A 20,587-nucleotide genomic window follows, 5' to 3' on the forward strand; every position below is an offset into this window, starting at 1 on the left:
TAATTTTCACAGTATTTTACTGTTTAATATAAACTGTGCTCATAGAAATACTGTTGATTGAAAAATGTCCTACAGTAAGACAACGTTGTTACACAGAGACACAAGTCATTAAAAACATCGGACAAGTACCATGACTTAACAAGTTCCATACAACACTTAAAATCAACCATACATAAATAGACATATCAAAAAATACACATTATTGTAATTACAAAACATGTCTCACACTATCAATTGAGTGTGAGGGAAGAGAACATGTACAGTCTCTCGTCAAAATAACATTTTGTGGATCGACACGTTTTACAGAAAGTCTTCTTTAAATTAGCTGTGCAGATTTCTCTGAAACCCCCCGAATAAGGCAACAATAGGACAGCACCACAGATGCAACCACTGGAGTTAAAGGTAGGTAGAATCAAAGGCCACACAACACACCCTGACAGATCTTACAAACACGTTTCCAGCAAGAAGACAACAGTTCTGGGTTAGAGGTTGAAGGTTTTGATCTTCCATGGCCTTCCTGAGCAGCAGTAGGAAACTTAAGAGTGTGTTTGGAATGTTTAATAAGCCAACAGTAAGTAGGCCTGGCCTTTAAAACTACAATAAAAGTTCAGTTCATTTAATGTAAATAAATGGCTTTAAATAACAGTATCATAAATATTCAGCTTAATAGGTGAATTTTTGCATAGTTAATTGTTTTTTATCATATTAAAAAGATAAAAAACTAAAATCAGAATGTTATTTTGCACTGAGTGGTCATTTGCAATCTGTGCAAAATCTACACACATTTCTGGAGTTTTTTTATTGCCTCTCCACAGAACACTTCATGCTTTCCTGACAGCATTTGCAACCAAGGTTTCTCGCCTGGTGGTCACAAACGCCTGTTGTTTCTCATAGTAGGCGGCCTCATTAATAAAAGTGGGATAGACTGTGGTGGACCCTTGGTAGTGGATGGACTTTCCGTCGAACATTTGGAACATTGGGTCACCAGGGTTCAGCGGCTCCCAGTCACAGTCCTGAAACAACAGCAAACAACCGTTGCAGGGAAAGTAACTCAAGCTAAAAAAAATACACTCTCAGATCAGTTAAAACAAGTCTAATTTCCTCCTTCAAAATAACATGCAGTTGTATATTAGCCTTTAGCCATTTACCTGCAGGTTTGGGTGGACCATGGCAATGATATTCCCATTGGCATCTCGGGGGTAGTCCATCCTTTCCAAGACCCGGAAGACTTCCACCGTACAGGGAGGAAACTCCATTCCTAACGGACACAAAGAGAAATACTCCATGTTTATAACAGAATCTTAATGTACATATTCATTGGCCCAATTGTAACGTAAGAGGTTATCAACAGGCACCAACAGCAGCCTGATCTAAAGACTAACGTATAGTAAAGTTTTCATACTGTTTGAACTTTGACTGGTTTTGTTACAACTACAAACTTCAATGTATTTTCTTGGAGGTTTAATGTGACGCACCAACACGAAGTATTACATAACTGTGAAGTAGAGAAAATAATAGGAAGGGAACTGAATCCACTGGATTTTATTTAGGGGATTCAGAGAAAAGGGGGATGAACGGAAAGGCACACCACATGTTTCAGAATTTGATCTCTAAAAAATTATGAAAGCTATGTATCAATTTCCTTCCAGTTGACACTTTTGTGCTACTTTGTCTTGGTTCAGCACATACAATCCCTGCAAAATTCCCTGTAGTTTGTGGTTTTAATGGGGTATAAAATACATAATATTTTAGGACTGTTGTGTCTGCAGTGTAAAAATCTATAACTGGTTTAAATAATACCTTTCAAACAAGGCAAAAGAAACCATGAGGATAAACGCCTCAGCCACACTTGTACCCAGTGTCCTGATGGAGGAAGCCATTTTCAGCGGTAATAGAAAGATTCCTTAAAACTAAATCACTTGTTTCATTGAGGCGTTCAGCTTCAATGCGCAGGAACATGGATTCATCATTATGACAGGGCATTCATTAGCACCAGTGTGGTCCTGCGGCAGAAGGTTACCACAGCTTTGGCAGCCGAAGTCTCACGACATGGAAAGTGACCAGCTCCCCACAAGCGGACCCATTCAACAGCAGGACAGTCAGGAGAGACCAACAGGCTGCAACTGGGTCTTGGCACAGACAGCCGGCTTATGTAAAGGGATTGAAGGCACAGCCGTGCAACTAAACACCGTTCTGTCGCTTCAGGGTGGGATGAGAGTGCAGAGCCGCAGCATGACGAGCCAGATGAAAAGAAATTTAGAGATGCACAACTGGATGAGTCAGCTTGACGAGCATTTATTTAATTACAAAATGCTCCTTTTTCTAGAACATAGCAGATGACTCACTGCAGCAGCTCCATCCTTGCTGAAATTTGAGAGGGCAGCTTATTCAGTTGCATATTTTGTTTTACAAACCTTCTGACAACGTATCTTTACGTAAGCTTCTGTTTCAGCCTAAAAGTCATAATTCCCGAAAGTCTTACATCAGAGCTTTGCAGCCAAATGCATCAGCTGTGGTACAACATCAAAAGCTCTACCTTCGTTAAACAGTTCGATGAAGTCCAGGGCATGTTTCAGTATGACCCTCATAGCTTCGAAGATGTTACTTCTTAGAACTCCTTGAGGCTGAGGACCCACTTCCAGACCTGCAATAACACAATCAGCATCATCAATTTGCACTAAATGGGTGATGTAATAGGAAGATCTCTAGATGCTTCAATAGAAGCAGGTCCATAGAGGTGTGAAACAGACTTCACTATGAACAGTGACACCGATGTTCTAGCATCTTCCAGTTTGTGAGAGGCTTGTACCTTGATTGGTTTCTGAGCCTTTATTCAACAGTCCAACATATTTTCTTTCATCCAAAAAGGGACAGTATGGGTGAGACGGCCAACACCTGGACACCACTGGATGCCTCAACTCGATAATGACCATCTGTGCACATTGACACTAGTTTTGGAATGATAAATTGGGAAATATACAGGTCCTTCTCAAAATATTAGCATATTGTGATAAAGTTCATTATTTTCCATAATGTCATGATGAAAATTTAACATTCATATATTTTAGATTCATTGCACACTAACTGAAATATTTCAGGTCTTTTATTGTCTTAATACGGATGATTTTGGCATACAGCTCATGAAAACCCAAAATTCCTATCTCACAAAATTAGCATATGATTAAAAGGGTCTCTAAACGAGCTATGAACCTAATCATCTGAATCAACGAGTTAACTCTAAACACCTGCAAAAGATTCCTGAGGCCTTTAAAACTCCCAGCCTGGTTCATCACTCAAAACCCCAATCATGGGTAAGACTGCCGACCTGACTGCTGTCCAGAAGGCCACTATTGACACCCTCAAGCAAGAGGGTAAGACACAGAAAGAAATTTCTGAACAAATAGGCTGTTCCCAGAGTGCTGTATCAAGGCACCTCAGTGGGAAGTCTGTGGGAAGGAAAAAGTGTGGCAGAAAACGCTGCACAACGAGAAGAGGTGACCGGACCCTGAGGAAGATTGTGGAGAAGGGCCGATTCCAGACCTTGGGGGACCTGCGGAAGCAGTGGACTGAGTCTGGAGTAGAAACATCCAGAGCCACCGTGCACAGGCGTGTGCAGGAAATGGGCTACAGGTGCTGCATTCCCCAGACCTGGGCTACAGAGAAGCAGCACTGGACTGTTGCTCAGTGGTCCAAAGTACTTTTTTCGGATGAAAGCAAATTCTGCATGTCATTCGGAAATCAAGGTGCCAGAGTCTGGAGGAAGACTGGGGAGAAGGAAATGCCAAAATGCCAGAAGTCCAGTGTCAAGTACCCACAGTCAGTGATGGTCTGGGGTGCCGTGTCAGCTGCTGGTGTTGGTCCACTGTGTTTTATCAAGGGCAGGGTCAATGCAGCTAGCTATCAGGAGATTTTGGAGCACTTCATGCTTCCATCTGCTGAAAAGCTTTATGGAGATGAAGATTTAATTTTTCAGCACAACCTGGCACCTGCTCACAGTGCCAAAACCACTGGTAAATGGTTTACTGACCATGGTATCACTGTGCTCAATTGGCCTGCCAACTCTCCTGACCTGAACCCCATAGAGAATCTGTGGGATATTGTGAAGAAAACATTGAGAGACTCAAGACCCAACACTCTGGATGAGCTAAAGGCCGCTATCGAAGCATCCTGGGCCTCCATAAGACCTCAGCAGTGCCACAGGCTGATTGCCTCCATGCCACGCCGCATTGAAGCAGTCATTTCTGCAAAAGGATTCCCGACCAAGTATTGAGTGCATAACTGTACATGATTATTTGAAGGTTGACGTTTTTTGTATTAAAAACACTTTTCTTTTATTGGTCGGATGAAATATGCTAATTTTGTGAGATAGGAATTTTGGGTTTTCATGAGCTGTATGCCAAAATCATCCGTATTAAGACAATAAAAGACCTGAAATATTTCAGTTAGTGTGCAATGAATCTAAAATATATGAATGTTAAATTTTCATCATTACATTATAGAAAATAATGAACTTTATCACAATATGCTAATATTTTGAGAAGGACCTGTATATATAAAACCATGATCTCGTTTCTCTTAGAAATTTCTGGAGTAGGCTTAAAAGCCTTGTCAGTGGTATAAAAGCAACTCATTTAAATTAACTGTTCCAATTCTGCCAAAACGAGTGGTAAGACGTCCAGCCAGAATGAAGTCAGAGGGTTGTTAATGGGTACAAAAAGTGTGTAGTTGAGGAGCTATTTAAGAAACATTTATGCAAACATTAGTGAGGGGTCTATGTATGTATTTAAGATTGTATGTATTGGTGTGAACCACTGTGAATTACAGAAAATCTACAATACATTCCCACCTGTGGAACCAGTTCCTGTTTTAAAAACTCTCTGAAAATTTTTATTGTATGATCACTGAACGCAGGAAAGAGTAGGTTAGAAAAAGTGACCTTGAAGTTTAAATGATTTTACTTCTCTTTGCTACTAACTTTAATTACTTATTTTAAACAGGAGAGAAAAACACCGAAGAGTCAGAGACTCACCAACAGGGTGCTTGGCCACGGAGCGAGAAGTGGAGTATTTCAGCAGAGGGTGTTCATTCAGCAGAACCAGACAGCTGGCAGGAGCGAAGGCTTTCTGAAAAACAAAACCAACAAGAACATCATGTTAACTGAACAAAAAAAAAAAAAAAAAAACAAGACAAGATGCAAAGCTTTGTGACAAAGACTTATGCAACAAATCGGCCAAGAGTTTTAGAGTTCTGCTTGACAGAGTGGAAAATGACATCTGAGCTAACTCCTCTAGGAGCAAACATGACATATACAGTGCTGTGAAACAGTATGTGTCCCCATTTCAATAGCTGTATTAAATTACTATTGGAATTAAAATAAACATTTAAAAAACATCTATTTCACAAATTATATCGGCTCCTGTTTGAAATCTTTAACATTTTTAATTAAAAGGGTACTCGAATAAATATAAAAAGCAGTTTTCAAATGAAAACAAATGAAGGCTATTCAGACCAAACCTGGGTGGATGTGAAAAAGTAACCCAAACTTAACCGGCTGTGCCATCCTTTATGACAACTGTCATCATGTGTTTCCCATAACTGGCAATATGTTTTTTGAGCTGCTCTTCTTTGCAAAGTCTTTAAAATTCAGCCACATTGAAGAGTCTCTGAGCATGAGCGGCCTGATTAAGGTCATGCCATAAGTCTGGACATTAGACTACTCAAAACTGTTTATTTTTAGCCATTCAGAGGTGGGCAGACAGCAGAATTCATGGTTCCATTAATTACTGCAAGTTGTTGAGGTCCTGATGCAGCAAAGCAGCCCCAGACCATCACACTACCACCCCCATGTTTCTTTTCCTGAAATGCCAGACGTAACGGTATGCACACCTGCCATCAAGTTCCACTTTTGTCTCATCAGTCCACAGAATATCTTCCAAAAAGGTTTTGGATCAACAAATTTTTTTGCCAAATATTAGACCGCTCTTTATGTTCTTTTTGGTCAAGGTTATAAGTTTTGGCCAAGTAATTCACCCATAGGTGCTATTTTTGCCCAGTGTCTTTTCCATGTTTGAAACTCTGACCTTAACCGAGGAAGGTGAGACCTGCAGATCTTTAGATGTTGTTCTGTGTTTGTTTATGATCTCCCTAATGAGTTGTAGATGCGCTCATGGAGTAATTTTGGTAGATGGGCCACTCCTGAGTCTGTTCCATGTTTTCTCCATCACTGGATAACAAGTCTCACTGTGGTTTGCTTCCGTTCAAAAGCCTTCGAAATGGCTTTGTAAACCGTTCCAGACCGATAGATGTCGGAGACGTTCTGCTCTTGAATTTTAGATCAAGGTCTGATGCGTTGCTGTGAGATTTTTGTAGCCCACTTCATGTTTTCAGTCAGGTTCTAGTTGAGTCGTTTCTTAATTGTACACATCTGGCAGGAATCGGGCCTGGGTGTGGCCAGTGAACCTAATCACAGTAAATGGATGATTTACAATGGGGAATTTCTATTTCCACACATGGTAAGGTTGGTTTGAACAGATTTTTCCGTTCATAGATGAGATCTTCATTTGAAAGAAGCTGCATTTTGTATTTACTGTGGTTACTTTTCACTGACATTACAGCTTGTTTAATGAATGAATTAAATTTGATTTGGCTTGTTATGATCCCATAAACCTCTTCATCTCATCAATATAATGGATTCTCTGAGTTCTCCAGCAACATCCAATTGTTGAGGTGTTTGGGTAAATGGTTTTTTATTAAGTTATTCTTAAAATCATCATCTTCTATTAAAATATAAATGTCTCATGAATTCACATCTTCCCTCCCGTCTGTTGCTCACTTTGGCATGGTTTGGAGCTGAAGGACTAGAAAAAAAAAAACAGCAAGAAACTGCTCCAAAAATCATACAACAGGTTTGTGGGGCTTTTTTTTTTTTTTTTTGGTTTGGCTAGAATAACTTTTGGTGAGAGATTAGTGCGCGAAAACATTCTGTAATAATCCTAGCATAAGCAGGCCGAGAAATATTCACAAAGATTCTTGGTGACCGTGTTGCTCATCTCGTCAGCCTGACCTAAAGTTAAAGTTAAGTTCCAATCCAAGCATTTAGAAGAATCAAACCATTTGACAAGAAAGCGTCCACTGAGCTCAAACCTGCAGCGTGGATTTAACTGGGCACATCAGGCGTGGGGGGCTGGGGTGTAAATATAGAAAGGCTTTGCAGCATGGCCGTGCATAATCTGCAAAAAGCCTTTAAGACTGTGCATCTAAAAGTAAATGATTTTGGATGTGTTTAGATAATCTGGTTTTAATGGTACTTTTTACATCTCAATGATATTTCTCCTGCACCAGTGGGCACTCTGTATGAATTTTGTAAGTTTGCAGCAAAATAAAAGAAAAAAGATATCACAATGTGCTCCAAAAATGTTGCTTCATTTAGGAATTCATATAAGAATTTGTTAATGAGACGTTCTGTGAAATACTGTTAGAGATAGGAACTACATTTAAGGCAGAGAGGGTCCTTTGAAATTTCTTTATTCTCAAATTAGATGTTAATAATCTCAAACTGGAGCTGAAAATCAACACTTAGACTGTTTTCTTTAAATATTCTGCAGTATCAGTGAAAGTTTGTCTGTATGTAAAGAATCCAACCATAACTGTAGATCTTTCATTATTGTCTTTATTTTTTAATCAGAAAAATATAACTGATCAGCTGGTTCATACTAAATGAGTAACAGATGTAAGCATTTAAGTGACTCAATCTCTCCTGTCTCTCTAATTACATAACAAGACTGTTTTAATAATTAACAGCTGGATTCCTGATGTGACTCAAAATGCCACCCTGTATCTCTCTGGAAACATCTCTTGATTCCTTTATACTTTGTTTCAAGGAACCCTGCCTTTTCCGTTAGAACGACCACACTAGAACAATAGGAAGAACAACTTCATGGTTTAAATATTTTACCATAAGCAGAAAAGTTAAAATGGTCTGTTCATGGAGGCCCAAGTACCTCTAATAATCTGTTTTTCCTGAGGCTAATGTCAGCTACACCAACCAAAGTTCATTGCTTTTACCTGGATGGTGAATCCTTTACAAAGTTTCCACACCCACCCCACATGGAAAAGGTAAGCAGGTCATTTTATTAGTAACATATTCTAATTGGATCTGGTTTTAGGAAACAAGTTTGAGTAAATTACTGACAAAAACCTTAGAGAGAATCAGTGACTCTTAGTCTTCATAGTCTTCCTTCTTCATTATGAAAGAAAAAAATTATACTCACACATTTTAATGCATTTCCTTTGTGATTTTATGTGATAGACCACAATGTAGCACATAATTATAAAGTGACAGAAACAAGATATGCGGTTTTCAAAATGTTTTTCACAAATGAATATTTGAAAAGTGTGACATGCATTGGTATTTCGTCCCCTGTAGGTTGATACTGAAAATAAAATGCAGTGCAGTCAACTGATAGAAAGCTTAGCCCTGTAGTTCTGGCTGTTATTTTAGGGTTATGGTCCTGCTAGAAGGTGAACCAATGCCCCCCGTCTCAGGTTTTTTGAATCCTCTAATCTCCCCATCTATTCTGATCATCTTCCTGGGACCAACATATGTCCAACAGTATGGAGTTGCTACCACCACCGTGTTTCACCATGGGAATGGTATGTCCAGGGTGCTGTGCAGTGTTGGTTTTCTACTAAATATGGATTTTTCCTGTAGGCCAGAAAGTAACATTTTAGCCTCATCTGAACGGAGTTGGGTTCATAGAGACTTTCCTAATTGCTGCTTTAAACCTCTCCACATTGTAGTCTCTGAGCTTTCTGCTGTGTTCTTTGATCTTTCGTTTGCTCGCTTATGTTCTCTAACAAAGGTGACTTCCGAAGACAGTTGGTCAAAACTAGTCAAACTAAAAAGTCAAAACTATGCATAATTTTGTAAGGAACTTTATGTCTTGTTGGAATTTCTTAAATAATTTAGACCTTTTTGGAAACATGACAGAATACCACTGATACACATTCACAGATTGGTCATCTTCAACTAAAAGCCTATAGTTTCACTTAAAACTGCTCCAAGAGGCCATCACCTTTATGTAATTCATCATCTGCAGATTGAAGGCGTCTTTGGAGCTTTCCAGGATCAGAGTGCAGCCCATGTTGGACGTGGTGTTGTGGAGGTCGAAGATTACATCGTAGGCTTCTGGGGTTCCTTTGGGTCCAAACATCCTGTTGATCTCCTGGGCCCTCAGTACCTCGTAGGGCAGCTCATCGCCTCCTGTTACACTGCAAAACACACATGTATTTTACTGGAGAGCAGGGTTGAAAAAACATCTCATTTTGGATGCAGCAGGATGGAAGCTTCCTTTATGAATAAAGGGTAAGTTCGTTCTCAGAGTCTTGTGTGTTCGCATAAAAGGATGGTGACTTTATCTTCTGGGTAAACTCTTCCCATTGCTCTGATCACAATGCAAGACCTGCCCTGCGTCTCTCATGCTTTAAATCGCTCCTTCTAATGCATTTAAAAAATAACCATTGGTCTGGAAAACTCTGCAGTATACACTGTCTCACCCATCTGGTCTCAGGACCATGTTTTCTCCAAATATTTGTTGTTGTCAGGAGATCAGCACAGGCGCATGCTGTGAGCATCTGTGGACTCCAGTACATATGGGTCCACAGCTGAGGGACATGTAGGTGCTGAGTATGAGGAAAAGCAGAACTGTCAGGCTGGTTGAGATTTTTTTTTAATGAGCTGTTTTTAGAAGAGCTTCAAACTGCTTGTTGCCTTCAGAGAAGACAGAGAATCTGAGCTCTCATTAACTCCACAGACACGGCAGTGGTTGTGCAAAGATGTTCTCGGGTATTTATGTGAATAATGTACCAATATTTAAGCCCTAAAAAATGACATCTTCAGACTAGGACCAATATTTAATTTTTTCTAATATTTATTCCCAAACACAACAGCTGAAAGTAAAAACGTTTCAGCTGTTCATCACACAGCTTCTACACACAACCAGCATGTCTGCTGAAAGCAGATCTCACAGATTCCAAACATAGGTTTTGTTACAATCTCCCAGGATTCACTCAACCAGCAGCAAAGGAAGACCAGAATTATCAATCACATTTGAAAACCATTATTATTCACATAATGATTATTCAAACAGATTGTGTAATTTCTGAGAAAAACTCAATTCGATTTGGCTATCTTATTTAGAACACAAAGTTTACAAAAGCCCCTTGGGGCTTTAGAGGTTAAGCCACTACCAGAAATAAGTGCCATGGGTTAGTGGTTGGGGATTTATTGGGGCGTGAAGCATAAACAGGGGGCTGTGAATAAGTATTTATCTCCTTACAGAGTTCCTCTGTTTTTGCTTTGTTGTCCAAACTTGAACACAACATTTGGAAAGATACTGGGCTAAGTTGGCCTCCATGGGAGAGTTTCCAGGTCAAAACCAATGCTGACCAAAAAGAACATAAAAGTATGTCTCACATTTGGTAAAAAAAAACAAACAAAACAAACCAAAAAAATAAACATAATCTCCAGAACAACACACTGAAAGTCCTGGAAAACTTGCCATAATTGATGGAACCATTAATTCTGCTCTCTCCCAGGAAATCCTAAAGTAAAATGTCTGGCCATTGAGTTGTGACATTAAGACTAAGAGTAATAGAATAATCCAGCTGGATTTGACACGCACTAACATGTCTGCTGCTGAATAGTAACAAAACGCAAAATGGACATTTTAAAGTGGTCTAGTCAAAGTCCGGTTTTAAAAGCAAGTCAGATGCTGTAGTCTGAGCTTTAACTGGTTTTAGTGCTGGAAAACCCTCCACAGCTATGTAAAACGCCAGTTACCTTAAACACTTGAGGGCATTTGATGCTGCTGGAGGGTGGAACAAACAGTTTTTACATACAAGGAACAGTTTTTAGAGCCTGGTTGTTTTAGGTTAGTTTTTGAAAATAAAAATCAAACCAAACATACAAGTCCTTTCAAATGAAAAGCACTTTAAAAATACTTTTCGTATTTACTCAGGCTAATTGACTCTGATATTAAAATGAGTTTGATCCAAACATGTGAGTGTAACAAAAAACAACACCAACAGCAATGTCCGCTGTATAGGAAGCCGTTATGAGCCGATCTGATAAATAAAATGTCATTTACAAGTTATTGGGGTTAACTTCCACCAACCTCCTTACAGGGTTACTACACAGCAGAATAGGTGGGATCGTCTGTGATACACCAGGTGTTGTTATTCATCGGGTAGCAAAAGGAACCTGCGCATGCTCGTGCACGCAGCATGCGCGAGCGAGCGCTTGCGTAATACCTCTGAAAATCGGAACAGCAGAAAGTGACAGCCGAAACGGTTCTGTATCATTGCGCAGCTCGGTCACGTTCCGCTCACGTTGCTGCTGGAGGCTATCTGGCAGTCAGCTGCAGCCCGGCCAAGGAGAAGGGAGAGACGGGAGGAGGGGACACGACGCTCCGCTATTATTGGCTACTGGACCCAAACACCAACCTGTGATACCAACATTTTGATGTTGATCCACGTGACGGAACAAAAACAGGACTAGGTACAAGACTTGGATGACCTTTGTCATTTACAGTCAATGTAATGTTACAATGTGCTGACTGTCCCATGCAGCCTGTTATTTACATCGTGTGCATCATTCCTACAATTATTAATGCATACTTTCGTTAAGGGTCAGCTCAGTCTTACCAAACAGAATAAACCCAGTTATTTGTTGACGTATTATGTGGATCTCTCACATGAAGTTTGAATAACAGCAGCAGCCCCAACCATCATCCAGCTGTCACATGTCCCGTGTGCGTCTGTCTACCTGAGGTTCTCCTGAGTGAAGGCTCGGTTCAGGTCCGTGTCTACGTATCTAACGCACTTCTCCACAGCCTTCGGGTTCGTGATGAAGGGTTCGATGTCCACCTCCTTCCTCTGGATCTCAGCGCTGTTCTGCATCCAAAGATTTACAAGTGTCACGCCGGACATCTCGTTCCCATGCGTCCCTCCGAAGATCGCGACTCTTCTGGCCGCGTCAATCCGCGCAGCGTTGTTGTTGTTTCCACTGGACATGACTGGAAGGTGTGTGGATGCTGACACGCTGGTCTCGGGTTGGAAAGTTTCTAACTGAAGCTGCACAGACTCGCTGCTTTAAATCCTCTGTCGGCGCTGCGTCTTGACGTAACGAGCGTGCTCAGCCGGACCTCTCAGTCAGCTGTTACTGTGTGGAGGCCAGGGGCGGTTGTAGCATGAATGGGGCCCTGTGCCAGCACCCTCCTCCCGCCTTGACCAAAGCAAAACCAACACTTACTACAAAGTTCCAGCAAACTATTGTGCATAGCTTTTAGAAGGAAACAAAAGACGTTTGAAACAAGTCTACCAGTTTAAGAGATCATTTCACAAACTACTATGGCAATGTAAAACCTCTGATCTGTATTTGTAAAATAAATATATTTATATACTGGTCCTTCTCAAAATATTAGCATATTGTGATAAAGTTCATTATTTTCCATAATGTCATGATGAAAATGTAACATTCATATATTTTAGATTCATTGCACACTAACTGAAATATTTCAGGTCTTTTATTGTCTTAATACGGATGATTTTGGCATACAGCTCATGAAAACCCAAAATTCCTATCTCACAAAATTAGCATATTTCATCCGACCAATAAAAGAAAAGTGTTTTTAATACAAAAAACGTCAACCTTCAAATAATCATGTACAGTTATGCACTCAATACTTGGTCGGGAATCCTTTTGCAGAAATGACTGCTTCAATGCGGCGTGGCATGGAGGCAATCAGCCTGTGGCACTGCTGAGGTCTTATGGAGGCCGAGGATGCTTCGATAGCAGCCTTTAGCTCATCCAGAGTGTTGGGTCTTCAGTCTCTCAACGTTCTCTTCACAATATCCCACAGATTCTCTATGGGGTTCAGGTCAGGAGAGTTGGCAGGCCAATTGAGCACAGTGATACCATGGTCAGTAAACCATTTACCAGTGGTTTTGGCACTGTGAGCAGGTGCCAGGTCGTGCTGAAAAATGAAATCTTCATCTCCATAAAGCTTTTCAGCAGATGGAAGCATGAAGTGCTCCAAAATCTCCTGATAGCTAGCTGCATTGACCCTGCCCTTGATAAAACACAGTGGACCAACACCAGCAGCTGACACGGCACCCCAGACCATCACTGACTGTTGGTACTTGACACTGGACTTCTGGCATTTCCTTCTCCCCAGTCTTCCTCCAGACTCTGGCACCTTGATTTCCGAATGACATGCAGAATTTGCTTTCATCCGAAAAAAGTACTTTGGACCACTGAGCAACAGTCCAGTGCTGCTTCTCTGTAGCCCAGGTCTGGGGAATGCGGCACCTGTAGCCCATTTCCTGCACATGCCTGTGCACGGTGGCTCTGGATGTTTCTACTCCAGACTCAGTCCACTGCTTCCGCAGGTCCCCCAAGGTCTGGAATCGGCCCTTCTCCACAATCTTCCTCAGGGTCCGGTCACCTCTTCTCGTTGTGCAGCATTTTCTGCCACAATTTTTCCTTCCCACAGACTTCCCACTGAGGTGCCTTGATACAGCACTCTGGGAACAGCCTATTCGTTCAGAAATTTCTTTCTGTGTCTTACCTTCTTGCTTGAGGATGTCAATAGTGGCCTTCTGGACAGCAGTCAGGTCGGCAGTCTTACCCATGATTGGGGTTTTGAGTGATGAACCAGGCTGGGAGTTTTAAAGGCCTCAGGAATCTTTTGCAGGTGTTTAGAGTTAACTCGTTGATTCAGATGATTAGGTTCATAGCTCGTTTAGAGACCCTTTTAATGATATGCTAATTTTGTGAGATAGGAATTTTGGGTTTTCATGAGCTGTATGCCAAAATCATACAGCTCATGTGTGCAGTATTAAGACAATAAAAGACCTGAAATATTTCAGTTAGTGTGCAATGAATCTAAAATATATGAATGTTAAATTTTCATCATTACATTATGGAAAATAATGAACTTTATCACAATATGCTAATATTTTGAGAAGGACCAGTATATACATGTACAGTTATATGAAATACACTGAAATTTGTAGTTGAAAGATTAAATGGGGAAGTAGAAGTATTAATGTTTTTCACCTTCTGTGTGCAGTTAGCCAACATTAATGTACATACTCACTATAAAAAATAAAGGCACAGCATTCCCGTATGTAAATGACCTTGATTGTTATGTTTGGGGGGCTTCGGTTTAATCCCGGCAATGTTGCTGTCACAAGATGTCTTTCTGGTTTTCCGTCATAGGAATCCTTCCGTTGAAGTTTACCATGTTTAGCAAGAACAAACCAATCCAAATTAGTCAATATCATCTCACTTTATATACTACTTTTTCTTTTTTTAATAAATAGAATAGATTTTTAAATAAAGGCTTTAATTTCTTATTTTAATAAACAGTTGAACATTAGCCTCAACTTAAAGATAACAGAATTATTGTGGTAAAAAATGGATGGTTAGTTACAAAACTAAATACATGAAAAAATCTAATTCAAAACCCAGAGGTTTTAAATTTGAACGCCGTCAAACTACAATTGTTAAAAACTTATAATAAAAGTAATACTTAAGCTGCAGACCAGATGGCCATGATCCATTTATCTGGTCAGCAGCTCAAGTCTGACATAAAGTCCTTATTTGGGTTATAAAGTCTTATTTTTCCATTAACTGCCTTTTTGCTCTTCACACAGTTAGAGGACAATGTTTCGAGTTCTGCTGGAAATGTTTCAGATGATGTGAACATGAACCTGGAATCAGCCGGTGGCTTCATTCTGTCTTTTTTGGTTTTATGCGTCTTTGCATCTGCAGTGTGAATGCAGGATTTCCCTTCATGCACATTTTTATCAGCAGATCTCTTCTTTATTCTCTTTTTTACATCATGAGAATCGGGAGCATCTTCAGTCAGAGTTCCTGTGGCCTGATGCTCAGTAGATAAGCTGCTACTACAAGATGTTTCAGGGCTGCGCCTGTGTTTGGCCTCTCGCTCCATTATCAGCTTTTGATTGGTTGAAAGTAAACCACTGGCGTTAAATACAAATTTTTGTGATTCAACCTGCTCAGTGGCAGCTGGCGGTACCTTGTGTGTGTCTTTGTTACGTTTCTTCTTCCTCACAATCGCCACTTCTTCGGTTTGAGAATGCCCAGCATCAGCAATACTCTCCGAACGTCCCATGTGGCTTTCAGTTTTCCTACGCTTCGTTTTTTTCTTGACCGTTGCTTCAGATGTTTCCTCTGGCTGTCTTTCCTCACTCTCTGGGACAGCTGCTGATCTCTTCTTTATTCTCTTTTTTACATCATGAGAATCGGAAGCATCTTCAGTCAGAGTTCCTGTGGCCTGATGCTCAGTAGATAAGCTGCTACTACAAGATGTTTCAGGGCTGCGCCTGTGTTTGGCCTCTCGCTCCATTATCAGCTTTTGATTGGTTGAAAGTAAACCACTGGCGTTAAATACAGATTTTTGTGATTCAACCTGCTCAGTGGCAGCTGGCGGTACCTTGTGTGTGTCTTTGTTACGTTTCTTCTTCCTCACAATCGCCACTTCTTCGGTTTGAGAATGCCCAGCATCAGCAATACTCTCCGAACGTCCCATGTGGCTTTCAGTTTTCCTACGCTTCGTTTTTTTCTTGACCGTTGCTTCAGATGTTTCCTCTGGCTGTCTTTCCTCACTCTCTGGGACAGCTGCTGATCTCTTCTTTATTCTCTTTTTTACATCATGAGAATCGGAAGCATCTTCAGTCAGAGTTCCTGTGGCCTGATGCTCAGTAGATAAGCTGCTACTACAAGATGTTTCAGGGCTGCGCCTGTGTTTGGCCTCTCGCTCCATTATCAGCTTTTGATTGGTTGAAAGTAAACCACTGGCGTTAAATACAGATTTTTGTGATTCAACCTGCTCAGTGGCAGCTGGCGGTACCTTGTGTGTGTCTTTGTTACGTTTCTTCTTCCTCACAATCGCCACTTCTTCGGTTTGAGAATGCCCAGCATCAGCAATACTCTCCGAACGTCCCATGTGGCTTTCAGTTTTCCTATGCTTCGTTTTTTTCTTGACCGTTGCTTCAGATGTTTCCTCTGGCTGTCTTTCCTCACTCTCTGGGACAGCTGCTGATCTCTTCTTTATTCTCTTTTTTACATCATGAGAATCGGAAGCATCTTCAGTCAGAGTTCCTGTGGCCTGATGCTCAGTAGATAAGCTGCTACTACAAGATGTTTCAGGGCTGCGCCTGTGTTTGGCCTCTCGCTCCATTATCAGCTTTTGATTGGTTGAAAGTAAACCACTGGCGTTAAATACAGATTTTTGTGATTCAACCTGCTCAGTGGCAGCTGGCGGTACCTTGTGTGTGTCTTTGTTACGTTTCTTCTTCCTCACAATCGCCACTTCTTCGGTTTGAGAATGCCCAGCATCAGCAATACTCTCCGAACGTCCCATGTGGCTTTCAGTTTTCCTATGCTTCGTTTTTTTCTTGACCGTTGCTTCAGATGTTTCCTCTGGCTGTCTTTCCTCACTTTCTGGGACAGCTGCTGATCTCTTCTTTATTCTCTTTTTTACATCATGAGAATCGGAAGCATCTTCAGTCAGAGTTCCTGTGGCCTGATGCTCAGTAGATAAGCTGCTACTACAAGATGTTTCAGGGCTGCGCCTGTGTTTGGCCTCTCGCTCCATTATCAGCTTTTGATTGGTTGAAAGTAAACCACTGGCGTTAAATACAAATTTTTGTGATTCAACCTGCTCAGTGGCAGCTGGCGGTACCTTGTGTGTGTCTTTGTTACGTTTCTTCTTCCTCACAATCGCCACTTCTTCGGTTTGAGAATGCCCAGCATCAGCAATACTCTCCGAACGTCCCATGTGGCTTTCAGTTTTCCTATGCTTCGTTTTTTTCTTGACCGTTGCTTCAGATGTTTCCTCTGGCTGTCTTTCCTCACTCTCTGGGACCGCTGCTGATCTCTTCTTTATTCTCTTTTTTACATCATGAGAATCGGAAGCATCTTCAGTCAGAGTTCCTGTGGCCTGATGCTCAGTAGATAAGCTGCTACTACAAGATGTTTCAGGGCTGCGCCTGTGTTTGGCCTCTCGCTCCATTATCAGCTTTTGATTGGTTGAAAGTAAACCACTGGCGTTAAATACAGATTTTTGTGATTCAACCTGCTCAGTGGCAGCTGGCGGTACCTTGTGTGTGTCTTTGTTACGTTTCTTCTTCCTCACAATCGCCACTTCTTCGGTTTGAGAATGCCCAGCATCAGCAATACTCTCCGAACGTCCCATGTGGCTTTCAGTTTTCCTACGCTTCGTTTTTTTCTTGACCGTTGCTTCAGATGTTTCCTCTGGCTGTCTTTCCTCACTCTCTGGGACAGCTGCTGATCTCTTCTTTTTCTTCTTGCCACGTTTTGATTCTTTCAAATGGTTGTAAACATCTGCTGATTCGGCACCTAAATCACCGGTGTTGACCTCAGGCTTTTTAACACGCCCATTATAAGCAGATGCAGACTGCACAGAAGGGCACTGTTCCTCATGGTTCTGACCAATTTTTTCCTCATTATCAGCAGAAAGGAAGGAAGGGACCGTTTTCTTTTGCTTTTTGCACACAAGCTCCAAATAATCACTGAATGCCAATGTGTCCTTTGAGTTATTGATGCTGACATTGCATCTGACCTTTTTTTTCTTCTTCCTGGATTCCAGCTCAACATCTTGCTTCTCTTTCAGAGTACCGTCTACACTTTCATCCTCTGCAGGAAGTGGTACCAGCACAGACACAGTTTTTGTTTTCTTTTTAAGAATAAAGTTGGTATTTTCAACCACGGTCGCAGCATCGTTTGATAAGTCCACATCTGTATGATTGTCATTAGAAAGTGAATGGTTTTTCTTCTTTTTGAGCTTTTTTCTTTTGGAGCCACTAGATTCCATTGATTCCTGAGAAGCTTTACCATTCTCAAAATGATCTAGTGCCTCTAGGTGTTCTGGTGGTGTTTGATGCAGATCTGATGAGCCATCCGGGTCTTTTTTCTTTTTTTTCCTTTTCTTTGGGACGTGTCCATCATCGGTTGTAGGCTCGGCAGCTTTGCTGGTCTTTAAAGAGACTGTATCAATGTTTCCTTCCTTCTTTTTCCTCCTCTCCTTGCCACCAATCCCAGTTTCACACATTACAACCGAATCCTCCCCCTTCCACTTGTCTGATTGTCCATCCACCTCCTGTCTCAGATCTTCGTTTTCATGTTTCTTCTCTATACAAGGAGCCTCCTCTTCCTCAGTGATATTCACGCTCGTAGAGGGATCAGCCCACTGACCCTCAACTTGCTCTAGACTGTGATTCTTTCCTTCTTCTACACATTTATCACCTCCTCTCTCCTTCATCTTCCTTTTTCCCTTCTTTACCTTGATTCTGTTACACTCTATATCATGATCTACTAAACAGGTTTGTTCATCTTCCGTTGTGTGAGGCTCTGTTGCTTCTCTGTTGCATTGCTCTGCACTCAGCACGCCATATGTAGCATTGCTGTCGTTACCGACCATCTTTCCATTGTCTTTTGGAATAAAATCACTCTCTCGGCTTCCTTTTCTTGGAGATCTGTTTGTCTTTCCTGTTTCAGTTTCAGCAGGGAGGTTTCCAGCCTTTGTCACACATTTATTGCCCGACTCCGACTCTCCCGAGACTTCATTGGACTCCTTTGCTTTCGAAAAAGACATGCCCTTCGACAAGGGTGTGCACATCGATATTTTGCATTTCATCTTTCCCTGTCCTCTGTGTGACACGTATCCAGCATCGATGTGTTCTTGGGTTTGTTGTGTTTCCTTTCTGGGATTGAACCAAGGTTGGGAATTCTTTGCTTTCGCTGCCACAAAAAGTTTCTTTTCCTGTGAGACAACAAACAGGTTAGAGTTGCATGTTTTCCTCATTTAGCTCTAAAATGCTATTTTTTCTTAGACGTCAGCAGCACACTAACCACCACTTTGATGTCTTCATCGTCTATGGTTTTATCTTCTTCTCTAAAACAGAAGAGAGGCACAGTATTACAAACTAGCCTGACATGACTGTTAGAGCCTCCTTTAATAAGGTCAGTCCAAGTCAAAGTTCTGCACAGTTTCAGATGAGCATTTCAAAACAAGCATCAGGAGGAATGCTGAAATCAAGGCAAATATTTGCAAACAGGCAAAAATCAATCAAACAATATTTACTTTAAGTCATCACTGACTTTAGCGTTGATTCTTCAAAAATAATTAGCACTCAGTTTTCAATTTGACATTAAAGAGTACTTTTTTTATTCTTGTCAAAAGTGACCATGATTTCATTTACAAAAGCACTAAAAGGATAAACATTCTAAGCAGCTAAATACTTATTCTAGTCATTGTTCCGTCCCTCTGTTAGGAATAACCTTTATTAATATGACTCATGGCTGTTTTTCCCATTTATACCATAGTAATATAAAGTATAAGTTCTAATGTTTCCCTTTTGTTACAATAGGATAAGAATGCTCATCGACACACATTACAAGGATAAATGGCCCAAGGGTTGTCATGAATGACCTGAAGCTGGGGCACTGGGTTTGATGGTGGAGCAGCTGTAATAACTGGTTTGATTAGAAAGCTACAGCACACTTAGATTAAGGATGGACACCCACTACTACACAATCTAACAAATAGACACCACAATGGTGACACATAGTTTACTGATAATCACTGAGGGAGAGAACATCCATTGCATTGGAGTGCCAGATATAAAACTATATGTGACCTTCTATCAGGGCTCTTCGTCATCCTCTAACAGACGGCGACGGTCCAAGACGGGAGCCTCAGCGCTGATCTCTCTAATCATTCCTCTGCCTTAATTTAGATTAAAAGAGCTAAAAGTTAGAAACTGGTTGAGAGTCGTTCCTTTAAGAGTCAGTGTTAGATATAGTGTGTGATCGCTTTTAGGGTTCAAGTACTGGAGGAGCTCCGAGGCATCTGACCGCCAACAGGGTGCGGTAGCTCGGACACCTCTAACAAGTTCTGGGTTTGCCTCAGGTGTCCTCCCATTGCTACAATATGTGCCTAGAAAACCTTTAAAGTGAGGCTTTTAGGTGGCAACCTGATCAGATGTTCAAACCACCTCTATTGGGCCCTTTCGGTAAGGAGGAGCTCTAGTTTGAGTTTCTCCCTGATCTCTATGTCAGGTTTAACCAAAAATATAAGATAAATCTATATTCAATTATTCCAACACTCTAAGGCTGAGCCTGGCCACCCTATGGAGGAAGTTTATCTCAGCTGATTGGATCCAGGATAGTTTCTTTCTCGTTTCTATGGTGACCCATGTCCCAGAGGGTGTAATCCTCCTGTTTCCGGCTATGAACCGATCCAGGTATCACTGAGGGTCATGAGTTGAAGAGCCCAACAGAACCACATCATCTGTAAATAACAAAGACAGCGCCTGGGGGTTTCCAAGCCAGATGCAACGCTTGCTTGTCTAGATACAAGGGCTGCATAACTTATAGAAGCAACCCAGGTATCCCATACTGGACGGACACAGTCATAAACCTTCTTCAGATCCACAAATCAGATGTAGACAGGACAACTAAATTCTCATGATGCCC

At 41.2% G+C, this 20,587-nt stretch overlaps 3 protein-coding genes across 3 annotated transcripts in view; 1 reads left to right on the top strand and 2 right to left on the bottom strand.

The window, feature by feature from the left end:
- aspa (aspartoacylase) lies at positions 1–12,469 on the bottom strand. Its single transcript, XM_047378646.1, has 6 exons — positions 11,825–12,469; positions 9,075–9,270; positions 5,030–5,123; positions 2,537–2,644; positions 1,149–1,258; positions 1–1,013 (listed from the first exon to the last, which is right to left on the bottom strand). Exons 1-6 carry the CDS (start codon positions 12,070–12,072, stop codon positions 822–824), a joined length of 948 nt encoding a protein of 315 aa, XP_047234602.1. The 5' UTR covers positions 12,073–12,469; the 3' UTR covers positions 1–821.
- c11h11orf54 (chromosome 11 C11orf54 homolog) overlaps positions 11,185–20,587 on the top strand; it is a 16,828-nt gene continuing 7,425 nt past the window's right edge. Inside the window, exon 1 of the mRNA XM_047378643.1 lies at positions 11,185–11,557. The gene's annotated coding sequence lies outside the window, so the exon portion shown is untranslated. The remainder of the gene's footprint in view (positions 11,558–20,587) is intronic.
- The window catches only part of LOC124876839 (PHD finger protein rhinoceros-like), a 7,224-nt gene continuing 1,619 nt past the window's right edge, over positions 14,983–20,587 (bottom strand). The window contains exons 4-6 of the mRNA XM_047379859.1: positions 18,962–19,004; positions 15,105–18,872; positions 14,983–15,048 (exon numbers count right to left, since the gene is read on the bottom strand). Of these exons, the coding sequence (XP_047235815.1) occupies positions 14,983–15,048; positions 15,105–18,872; positions 18,962–19,004 (3,877 nt within the window). The remainder of the gene's footprint in view (positions 15,049–15,104; positions 18,873–18,961; positions 19,005–20,587) is intronic.

This window comes from Girardinichthys multiradiatus, chromosome 11 (assembly GCF_021462225.1).
Source record: "Girardinichthys multiradiatus isolate DD_20200921_A chromosome 11, DD_fGirMul_XY1, whole genome shotgun sequence".
Classification (NCBI taxonomy): Eukaryota; Metazoa; Chordata; class Actinopteri; order Cyprinodontiformes; family Goodeidae; genus Girardinichthys; species Girardinichthys multiradiatus.